General features: G+C 48.7%; 1 protein-coding gene across 2 annotated transcripts in view; it reads right to left on the minus strand.

The window, feature by feature from the left end:
- Positions 1–12,546, minus strand: part of TECPR2 (tectonin beta-propeller repeat containing 2) — a 137,684-nt gene that overhangs the window by 121,515 nt on the left and 3,623 nt on the right. For both annotated transcript variants that reach the window (XM_088475650.1, XM_088475651.1), the window contains exons 2-3: positions 10,495–10,767; positions 5,907–6,035 (exon numbers count right to left, since the gene is read on the minus strand). In XM_088475650.1, coding sequence (XP_088331776.1) covers positions 5,907–6,035; positions 10,495–10,746 — 381 coding nt within the window. In that variant the 5' untranslated portion in view covers positions 10,747–10,767. The remainder of the gene's footprint in view (positions 1–5,906; positions 6,036–10,494; positions 10,768–12,546) is intronic.

The raw sequence follows: 12,546 nt of genomic DNA on the forward strand, positions 1-12,546 counted from the left end.
CATATAACACATAATGACATACAGTAAAGCACTTATAACAAATTTATGCCATGCTGTAGGGCCCCTATTTCACATTATGCCACACTGTAATGCCCCTAATAGCATTGTGCACACAGTAATGCCAAATACACATTATGCCAAACAGTAATTCCCATTACATCCCACCCTGACAGATCTACTTCACCAACCCTCCTTTCTGCTCCTGCCAGTCCGTCACCTCAGCTCAAGACAGGTTGCACAGTTTTTATGTCCGTGTAGAACCAGATTATTGGGAACATAGTTTATAACCTGTAAACTGTGTATCAAATTAGTGCCCCAAAATGCAATGCCCCCTGTAGTAGTGCCCCTTTTGCAATGCCCCCTGTAGTAGTGCCCCTTTTGCAATGCCCCCTGTAGTAGTGCCCCTTTTGCAATGCCCCCTGTAGTAGTGCCCCTTTTGCAATGCCCCCTGTAGTAGTGCCCCTTCTAGTAGTTAGCCCCCTGTAGTTACACACACACACAAAAGGAAAAAAAAAACACAAACACTTACCTTTATCCCCGCTCCAGTGCTGCTGCCGTCCGCTCCTCGGCACTATGGGAGTGACGTCATTATGTCACTCCCATAGTGCCCTGTGGGACCCGGAAGACGGAGGGAGCTCCGTCCTCCGGCTGCCGCCGGGGGTTTGAATAGGAGCCGGGCACCCGCTGGTAACACACTCAGCGGGTGCCCGGCAGATGGAGGGTGCAGGGGGTGCGACCGCACCCCCTGCACCCTCCGTAGTTACTACTACTGCCCCCGTCGCCCCCAAGCTACCCAGCGCCTCCAAACCACCGCGGGGGCAGTAGTTACGCCACTGTCACTGTATCATCGTTTGATATCTTTAATGAGTTGTACGTTGTTTGTTTGTTGTTAAGTTCATTTTAACATACATAATAAAAGTTATATTTTAATATTTTGTGTAAGAGTGCCCCCAGCAAAGATGAGAGTTCATTTTCTTCTTTTGTCTTCTTAACATTAACACATGGACTCTCAGGGGAGCACCTCACATGAGTGACTATTGTTTGTTCATAATAGTAATTTCCTCTCCAATTGTGGATAACTATAGCATTATTACATATAAATTGATATACATTTCGGATCAGTTCCAACCCACCTGTGCTCAGGTCTCCCAGCTTTTCCCTGTAAACCTAACATACGGCTATAGCCGGCCTGGTAATGGCTCCAGATAATGAAAAAAAAAATTCAAATAGTTTTAAAAAGGTTTCTATCCGTAACATCCTTGAGTGGGGATGTGGAAGGAATAGGTAACGTAGAGCTCTGATCAATCCTGTCACATGAGCATCTACTGTTGGAGAAACTTCCCGTTTGTTACATTCACCAGGTGAGAATGGGTACTGAGAAGTTAAATTCTTAGTAGCATGGAAACGCCTATCTGGAGTACCCCATGCTTCAGACACGAGATCCGTCAGTTGATCAGACTGAGGGAAATAATCTTTTGCCACCTTCTGACGCCTAAAGACCGGAGTCTTATGGTGCATATACACGGTCAGATTAAAAAGGACAATCTAAACAATAACGATATTAATAGTTTATATCGTCCTTTTTTTTTCCAACCCCTCCAACGACCAAACGATTGTCGATGCGCGGGCACGATATCGACCGTAGCCCCTGCATGCAGGCCAACCTGGTCGATATCGAACAGGTCCTGTTTACTATAGGTACCCGGATCGCTGGTCGTTACGTCGTTTGAGGGTTGCTGGATGTTTGATATCGAATATCCAGCACATGCAGGACGATCAGACAATGATATATGATTGTTGTCTGATCGCGCCATGTGTACGGGCCATTAGACTTAGGCGGTACCTCCTCCTTCTCTATAGTCAGGACAGATCTAACCGCTCTCACCAGAGGGGGACATCCACGGAGGATTGGTGGTCTTCCTCACTGAGTAAGAACCGGACCTCTGAGTATCAGAGTGTGATGATGATGATGACACAGTGTCAGGATCCTGAGGCAATGCCTGTAGGGATACTCTCATGCCTTTGCTTTACCGCCACGGGTCTGTTCTCTGGCATTACTTGCTGAGCGGCCATAGACGGCAGCATACTCTGTGCTATGTGTGATCCTTGGCTGGATGAGAGACTATGGGGACACGCAGCCTGGCCATCGCAGATGCCCAAAGGAGGCTTTAAATTTCCATCTGCTGACGGAGATCCTGGCCTCTCCCCTCCACCCCAATGGAGGCAAAACGCTTTTTCCATTGTGGAAAACGGAGGCCGTCATTGCCCCCTACCCGCCCCAAAACTACAGCAGACTGGCAATCACTGACAGTCTGCTGCCGCTCTGAGCGCAATCACGCAGGACCCGTTCTGCCTGCACGCACGCGGGACGCAGACAAACAGAATACATGAGATATACCTAGAACAGAGACTACCATCTCATATAGTACCTGTCTGTCTCCTGAGTCAGTTGCTGAGAGTGGTGATGAATGATGAAGAAATAAAAAGCACAACTCCTGCTTTGCTTATTTACGAGGGGGAATAGCCTACATAAAGCTTTGCCATGTTTCAGGTGTCTTTACTACAGATATATACCAGCAGCAGCCATTTTTCTGGAGACCAAATTTCACGGAGTCCTCCTTCTCACCCACTAGCACCTCTGCATTGAAGACATGTGAGTGTGACAATTAATCACCAAAGCGGTGACTTAGACTGAGAGAAGTGCCGATATAACATAACGTAATATACACCGGGTGACATCCACCACTGATACAGAAAGTTTTCAATCACTTGTACTGTGACCGGATGGCCTCAACCACCACTCCCGATCACAAATTGGGTTTCATCCCCACTGGGTCTTGAGGCATCAGGAATTCCCGCTTACCATCAGTGACCTTCTGTCACTGACTCCACCCACTGCGCAGTGGGCATATAACGACGTTTCCACCACCAAACTCCTTCAATCCGCGTTTAGAAACAGCTTATGAACACCCAGGCTCCTACTGCCGGCACCTGGAAACGCTTCTGCTGTGTATGCGTCAACTAGCTGCGGCCGCACCTCCTGATTGGTGTCAGCTGATTCCTCCTGATCCCTCGCAACGGCTGATTCCTCCTGATCCCTCGCAATGGACCAGGCTCTGCACGGTAGCTGGCAGAGGGCGTGAAGGCACCTGGGTTCAATCTAGAGCAGCCGGAGAACTGAATAGCGTTTTGCGCAATTCTGTTGGTCGCAGGATTCAGATGCAGTCATATAAGCAAAGATGTTTATTGCTCAATTGTCAAAAGACCCTTCCTCTGTGCTTCAAGGGGGTACAGCACACAGAGATGTTACAGCAGTCTTGATGTTGACAAAGATACACACACAGGGCTCACATGCCCTTCTTTTATGCCACTCCAATACTCATTACCACCTGGGGTAAGCCCGCCCTGCGGTTTTCAACAAATCAATTTAAGCGCATGTGCTGGTCACATGCACGTTTAACATTGTCCACTATGGACAGTGGGGAGAGGTCACTCCCCTGTGCCTGAGCTCAGCGACGCCTCTGGCTCCGTTCTGTCTGGGATGAACAGATTGTTCCCTCCAAAACGGACTTCCAGGAATCTGCTAAGGGACCAAGCCTGCCACCACTGCCTGAATCTGAGCTCCAGAGGTGGGCAAGCAGGGTCACCGGGTAGGGTTTCCTGGCCACAGAGGGGAAACTTTTTGGAACTCCCTAAAAAAAAAAAAGCTGGCTGCATTAGCCAGCTCTCTATGCACCTCCTCATACCACTCTCAGGCATGAGGCTGCCTGTGTCCCTGGAAGGGGGCTGGGGGATAGCACAACCCACACAGAGCCCTGGGACTTCCGGGGGAAACAAAGGTAAGTGGCACTTTGCTTTAAAAATGTACACACACACACACACACACACACACACACATTTATTAAGAAACCTACACCTTATGAAAGGAGATATAACGGTCTTTGAAAAAGTGGGGATCACCACTGGACAATATTTATAAATAAGTGCTCCCAGGGACATGGACATATATTACACACACACTTTTGTGCCTGAGCACGACATCAGGCCTTTACACACTGCAGCACAGGGACCTGCTTTCCTGGCTCAGTGCTGCACATACCACTTTAAATACATTTTATTTATTAGTACATATGTGCTGGCATGCTTTTACTCTGTGCCCTGCACTCAGCTTTACTAAACCAGCCCTGTACTGCTGGGACACTCTCAGTACCCAGCAAGGGGCTCTCCGCTCTGCAGCCTGGGACCATGCCCTAGCAGCTTTAACTTACCCTACCACTGAGGCATAGGGGGTTAACTTGCACCGCACCGGGAGCCCGCTAGCCCGGTACCGCTGTGTGCGGCACTCAGCCCGGCTGCCTGTTCACAGCGCTGGGGGTCCGAGGAGCTAGGCTCCCGGTCCCCAGCGTGGCTCCACATCCCTATTGAGTGCCCGCAGCTACCGAAGCTGGCCGGCTGCGTGGCGCTTGGCCCGCTACACTGCCCTGAAGTACTGGGAGCGCTCCCGGCCCACAGTAGCCGGCCACTCATAGCCCTACAGGTTGTCCAACTGCAGCGGCTTCCTGGCGCCCTCAAGTGCTGGGAGCTATATGCTCTCGGTCTCCAGCGGTCAGCGTCCAACCCTGCAGCCCGGGACCAGGCCCCAGCTGCAGTGGCTCTAATCACCAGGTCCCCCGTTGTCGCAGGAGATAGTCCTGGACTGCGGTGCTTCAGTACAGTACCCCGAGGCTGCGCACCTGGGGTAAAACCACAGTGCTGCCACAGCCACAGAGAGGGTACGGGCCGCAGCAGCTGGGTGTGGATCATTAGGTCTACAGTAAAAAAGTAGACAATGTCAGACAGGCAATAGGTCGACAGGGACTAAAGGTTGACTAGTAAGAAGGTCGGCAGGTAAAGAAGGTCAACAGAGTAATTCGGTCGATACACAAATGGTCTATACTACTGGCATCAGGACTGAGACCCGGCCACATTTATTATGAAGAAAAACATTTTTAAAAAAATTATATTTTATTAATATTATATATAATTTTCACAAACGATATAAAGATGTTACACGTGACATATTTAGCCTGCACTTGCTGATGGATACACACATAGGGGCATATTCAATTGGGTGCAAGAATATATATAAAAAAAAAAAAAACGGCACCTGCGATGTTTTTCTCGCAGGTGCAGGTTTTTTGCTATTCAATTAGGTGCGTGTTTTGATTTTTTTGTGTGTGCCGGGAAGTTTTTTTTTCACGCACCTGATTTTTTTCCAAAAACGTTAATTTTAGGAAAAATCAGAGGGACTTGCTCTGGCAACCCGGCAGCAACCCACCTTAGGACTAATTAAGCAATTGGAAGCTTCCAATTACCTTGATTACTCACCTTCCGAAGTGCTGTATTCTTCATCCAGTGTTGGGAGCCGGCTCTTCTGCAGCAGGGTGAGTTTGTCAGTGTGTGTGGTGCTTCTATAAGTATGTGTAGGTGTGTGTTTGTATGAAATATATAATGTCCCACTGCCAGTGTGGCCCCCCTAGTGTCGGTGTGGCCCCCCCGAATGGACGCTGGGAGAACTACATCTCCCAGCAGCCCTTGCCCTGTCCCATCAGCCCCAGGAGGCCCCGGGACTCCCAGCAGCCCCCTCTCCAGTAAGAAGACAGAGTGAAGGCCCCCGGGAGTCACGGAGACCACCGGACAGTGAAGAATTTATTTTTTTTACGCGGCGCAGGGTTTTCAGGGATGAAAACACTGCGACCACTATTTTTTACATTTTCCTTGCTAAACCTCACGCCCAATCGTATATGCCCCATAGTACCAAAATGACAAAGATACACAAGTGTGTGAAGTATGTGTGCACATTTGCAGTGCAGGGTATACGGCCACAAGATGCTATAACTCCCCTGTGACTGAGAAAACACATTTACCTGCTTATTCCTCCCAGGCAGCGGAGACACCAGCTGGAAAATAGCCACCCTGCCCGACACTGTGCCCACTGCCACCAGGTCATCCAAGCAGCTGAGCAGCTTCAGGACAGATAGAGACTCAGATTTCCTCTGGAATAAAACAGGAGAACGATGTACAAACAGTCGACACTAATATACAGAGGCCGGAGCAGGGTCAGTAGGGGAAGTGCTGGACCTCACACACACACACACACACACACACACACACACACACACACACACACACACACACACACACACACACACACACACACACACACACACACACACACACACACACACTAATGTACAGAGGGCCTGATTCAGAGCCGCTCATAAGCGGCCGCTCGTTCACTCCGAGCGATGTTCGCACAACTGCGCATGCGTACGGGTTGTAATTCGCATGCGCGAACCAGTCATTGCGTTCGAAATTTGTGTGCTCGCAAAATAGCGAGTGCCTGCTATTTTGAGTGACAGGATGAGGCGTTTGTGGGTGGTAACAGGGGAAGGTGCTTGAAAACGGGGAGTGGAGATCCGAACGCAGGCGTGCCAAAAGGTCAAAACGGGTGTTTTAAGGGTGTGCATAATTAACAAAGCAGCGTCATCGACCACATCACTTGGTTGTTTCTTAGCCTGAACTGTTCGCATGATTGCGGTAGGAAAATCCAACCACAAGCACTGCGAGCAGTTCAGATGCCTTTCGATGTACTCGATTAATCAAATAAATAGTGGAGATGACGTAGGATGCAAGCGGCCAGGGGGCGTCTTTACAAAATAGCGAGCGCGTATTTCGTTCGCTCGCTCAGACAGAGGCGTCAACAGACCGCAAAGAGCGAGCGCTCAATTTAAATAGCCGGCCCCTTTTTCTGAACGACCGTTCGCAAATAGCGTCCGGCTCTGAATCAGGCCCAGAGGCCAGAGCAGAGTCAGTAGGGGAAGTGCTGGACCTCACACACAGACACAGACACTAATATACAGAGGCCGGAGCAGAGTCAGTAGGGGAAGTGTTGGACCTCACACACACACACACACACACACCGGACGCTATTTGCGCTCGCTCGTTCAGAAAAAGGGGCTGGCTATTTAAATGAACCGTTCGCTCTTTGCGGTCTGTTCACGCCTCTAAGTCTGAACGAGCGAACAAAACATGCGAACGTAATTTTGAAAAAAACGCCCCCTGGCTGCTCGCATCATACGTCATGTCCGCTATTTATTAGATTAATCGAGTACATTGAAAGGCATCTGAACTGCTCGCTATTCTTGTGGTTGGTTTTTGCTACCACAATCATGCGAGCAGTTCGGACTATAAAACCACCAAGTGACGTGGTCAATGACGCTGCTTTGCTAATTATGCACACCCTTAAAACGCCCGTTTTGACCTTTAAGCACGCCTGCGTTCGGATCTCCACTCCCCGTTTTCAAGCACCTTCCCCTGTTACCACCCACAAACGCCTCATTCTGTCACTCAAAATAGCAGGCATTCGCTATTTAGCGAGCACACGATTTTCGGCCACACTGACTGGTTCGCGCATGCGTATTAAAATCCGTACGCATGCGCAGTTGTGCGAACATCGGTAGGAACGAACGAGCGGCCGCTTACGAGCTGCTCTGAATCAGGCCCAGTGCTGGACCTCACACACAGACACTAATGTACAGAGGCCAGAGTAGAGTCAGTAGGGGAAGGGCCACACACACACAGACACACACAGACACACACAGACACACACAGACACACACACCTGTAGCAGTGCTGCACAAAACGCATGGAACATGGCGGCAGATGCCATTTTCCCAGCGTTTTGCGCATTCGCAGTAGACTCTGGGCACAGACTAGTGCCCAGAGTCTACTGTTGCGGTCAGTGCACTGCTGGCCCGGATGCCGGGGAGAGAGGGGGCCCTGGTAGGGGAAGGCACACGGGCCCTCCTCCTGTCTTAATATGCCCCTGCTTCCAGTGCTCCTGGTCTTTTGTCATGGGTTTCAGTGCTTGCCCTTGGGTACAGGATCACTGAGTGATGGGCAGCCTACCCCACTCCGTGACTCATCTCCACTTGCCTTACCAGATACAGCGAGTACCCCACCTAGTCTTGTGTTATTGCTCTGTGCTGTCACCTTACATTTACTGTATGTATAAAATGTCACCATTACTACGTATATTCCCTGTACGACACTGTGGATACTATTGGTGAGATGTATTAAGCTTTGGAGAGAGATAAAGCAGAGATGTAGTGCAAAGTAACCAATCAGCTTCTGTCATTTATCTAGCAGTCTCTTTGAAATGACAGTTTAGAGCAGATTGGTTATTTTGGGCAAAGGGCCTGATTCAGAGCCGGTCGCTATTTGCGGTCTGTTCACGCCTCTAGGTCTGAACGAGCGAACAAAACTTGCGGTCATTTTTTGGGAAACTACGCCCCCTGGCCGCTCGCATCCTACGTCATGTCCGCTATTTATTAGATGAATCGAGTACATCGACCAGGGTATGAACTGCTCGCTATTCTTGTGGTTGGTTTTTGCTACCACAATTTTGCGAGTAGTTCATGCTATAAAATAACCCAGTGACGTGCTCAATGACGCTGCTGTTTTAATTATGCACACCCATAAAACGCCCGTTTTGACCTTTAAGCACGCCTGCGATCGAATCTCCACTCCCCATTTTCAAGCACCTTCCCCTGTTACCACCCACATACGCCTCTTTCTGTCACTCAAATTATCAGGCATTCACTATTTTGCGAGCACATGAATTTCGGCCGCACTGACTGGTTCGCGCATGCGTATAACGATCCGTACGCATGCGCAGTTGGGCAAACATCGCTTGGAGTGAACGAGCAGCCGCTTACGAGCGGCTCTGAATCAGGCCCAAAGTCTCCACTTTATGTATCTCTCCAAGGCTTGGTACATCTCCCCTTCTGTGTCTGTAAGGCGGGAGAAGCCATGAATCCATTGCAGTGTTCAGTACAGTCATTTGGCAAATATATTGTTCAATTAGTAAATGGATTCTCTTATTATGGGAAATGTAATCTAACAGCAGTGTTATTGCAGCACAGGCTGTGACGGATGAAGTCTCCGATGACCATGAATTATGAGAAGAGGCCACGGCTGCATTTTAGTAATAAGTAACAGAGCCAAATTGCTAAAGCGGAGACTGAGGACACATCATAGGAGATAAGAGCTTACAGTGCAAGGACAGAGCAGGGAACACACCCAATTATCTGATTATATGTGCCCGCCGTGTGATACGTGGAACACGCCCCATTATCTGATTATATGTGCCCGCCGTGTGAGAGGGGGAACACGCCCTATTATCTGACTATATATGCCCACCGTGTGAGAGGCGGGATACGCCCCATTATCTGATTATGTGTGCCCGCCGTGTGAGAGGCGGGATACGCCCCATTATCTGATTATATGTGCCCGCCGTGAGAGAGGGGGAACACGCCCTATTATCTGACTATATATGCCCACCGTGTGAGAAGCGGGATACGCCCCATTATCTGATTATGTGTGCCCGCCGTGTGAGAGGCGGGATACGCCCCATTATCTGATTATGTGTGCCCGCCGTGTGAGAAGCAGAACACGCCCCATTATCTGATATGTGCCCGCCGTGTGAGAGGCGGAACACACCCCATTATCTGATTATATGTGCCCGCCGTGTGGGAGGCGGAACACGCCCTATTATCTGATTATATGTGCCCGCCATGTGAGAGGCGGAACACACCCTATTATCTGATTATATGTGCCTGCCGTGTGAGAGGCGGAACACACCCCATTATATGTGCCTGCCGTGTGAGAGGCGGAACACACCCAATTATCTGATTATATGTGCCCGCCGTGTGAGAGGCGGAACACGCCCTATTATCTGATTATATGTGCCCGCCGTGTGAGAGGCGGAACACGCCCCATTATCTGATTATATGTGCCCGCCGTGTGAGAGGCGGAACACGCCCCATTATCTGATTATATGTGCCCGCCATGTGAGAGGCAGAACACGCCCAATTATCTGATTATATGTGCCCGTTGTGTGAGAGGCGGAACACGCCCCATTATCTGATTATATGTGCACGCCATGCGAGAGGCGGAACACGCTCAATTATCTGATTATATGTGCCCGTCGTGTGAGAGGCGGAACATGCCCCATTATCTGATTATATGTACCCGCCGTGTGAGAGGAGGAATACACTGTTATACTTGTTTTTAGGCACATTGCCAGAGCACATGAACACACCCCTAGCTGCTCCACATAAACTGCACAGGACCGGTCCACCTCCTATAACAGCCGCACTATGAAGTGCTCGCCGTGTGCTGGTATCCCTCTCATGCCATACGCCCGATGTTCCCTCAGATACTCTATAGCAACATGCAATTCTGGAGCGACAGGTAATAATAATACATCATAGACATTTATGCATTATTGTACAGTATTCCACAGTGCTGGAAACTGGGGAATACAGGACTGAGGAGGTAGGGAAACAGAGTGGGGAGCTGACAATCTAATACAGTGGAATGTGGGGTCTTCCATGACTAGTTCCCTATTGTCTAAAGGATCAGTGTACAGGGGATCTGCAGGACCCTTACCTCTAGGTTGTATTTCCTCATCTGGTTTGTGTGTCGGCAGTACAGATACAACATCCCGATGCTGCTCCCAATTGCAATATAGTCGCCATTAACGTCAAGCGCTGTGAGATAGACGAGGTAGGTGCGGAAACCCTTTTGTACTTTAGCCGGGATAGCGTTGAGTATGGAATACAAGGGACAGAATTCCTTAAATGTGACAGTTCCTGGAATAGTGGCCATGGCTGTCTCGTGCATGGAAGAACGCAATTGCATCAATCCATCGTCATTGTGCGCCTGGAACCCAGAACATAATACATAAACTCTGTGTGCAGGTATAGCCGTTATACACAGGTACAGACCCAGAACATAATATATCAACTCTGTATGCAGGTATAGCTGTTATATACAGGTACAGTCCGAGAACATAATACATCAACTCTGTATGCAGGTATACACAGGTACAGACCCAGAACATAATACATCAACTCTGTATGCAGGTATACACAGGTACAGACCCAGAACATAATACATCAACTCTGTGTGCAGGTATAGCTGTTATACACAGGTACAGACCCAGAACATAAAACACCAACTCTGTATGCAGGTATAGCTGTTATGTTCAGGGTCTGTACCTGTGTATAACAGCTATACCTGCATACAGAGTTGATGTATTATGTTCTGGGTCTGTACCGGTGTATAACAGCTATACCTGCACACAGAGTTGATGTATTATGTTCAGGGTCTGTACCTGTGTATAACAGCTATACCTGCACACAGAGTTGATGTATTATGTTCAGGGTCTGTACCTGTGTATACCTGCATACAGAGTTGATGTATTATGTTCTGGGTCTGTACCTGTGTATACCTGCATACAGAGTTGATGTATTATGTTCAGGGTCTGTACCTGTGTATAATACATCAACTCTGTATGCAGGTATACACAGGTACAGACCCAGAACATAATACATCAACTCTGTATGCAGGTATACACAGGTACAGACCCTGAACATAATACATCAACTCTGTGTGCAGGTATAGCTGTTATACACAGGTACAGACCCTGAACATAATACATCAACTCTGTGTGCAGGTATAGCTGTTATACACAGGTACAGACCCAGAACATAATACATCAACTCTGTATGCAGGTATAGCTGTTATATACAGGTACAGACCCAGAACATAATACATCAACTCTGTGTGCAGGTATAGCTATTAAACACCGGTGCAGACGCAATAATAAGCCTCCCCCACCCCCTCTCTGTTTTACAGAATAATAGGTACGACAATGAAACGTGCTTTGTTGGGTGGAATGCTCAGGGCAATTAGCAGCTCCCCCTCTCAACAAAACTTACTTTGTGCCCCCTGATCACAAAGGTACCTGATAATAGGGACTCCTCTTATATAGCCTATGGTCGCACTACCTAACCCTGATGTTACTGCACTTATAGCCTGAAAATATTGTCCTCAGGGAATCGTATTACCAAAGAACTGGCCTCTATTATTACCAATATTATAATTGTTTATTTAGCAAAACCCTATTATACAGCGGATTACACAGAATAATTAATCATTCACATCAGGCCCTGCCTATCGGCGGTAGAATCATTATCTTACAGACTATCCATGACACATTGGCGAGCTCACAATGGCCAATACAGAGTTTAGTGTACGGCTATATACAGAGGGTACATTGCGTGTCTTCACACTGTGCATAATACAAGTATGGGTGACGCGGATTTGTACACATCACAGTTGTGTCTCATTGTGAGGGCGTGTCGGGGAAATGGCGGAGTGGGCCCTTAGGCGTAAACATGCCTGCTTTCAGATGTTGCTTCTGCCCCAAGTACAGAGCTGGTGCAAGTGTGCTCTGATGACAATGACGGGTATACAGACCAGGCTGATATACGGATGGTGGCGGTGCACCTACATAAAAGCGGATTTTCCAATGCATTTACAGCCCCATAATCTGTTAGAACGCAGGTTGCAGGGGTGGACTACAGCTACAGGCTGCCCTGCAGCGGGAATATTTGGTCAGAGATAGGAGGAATATGCCAGAGCTGGAACCAGGGA

This window comes from Taudactylus pleione, unplaced genomic scaffold (assembly GCF_031769625.1).
Source record: "Taudactylus pleione unplaced genomic scaffold, aTauple2 ptg000175l, whole genome shotgun sequence".
Classification (NCBI taxonomy): domain Eukaryota; kingdom Metazoa; phylum Chordata; class Amphibia; order Anura; family Myobatrachidae; genus Taudactylus; species Taudactylus pleione.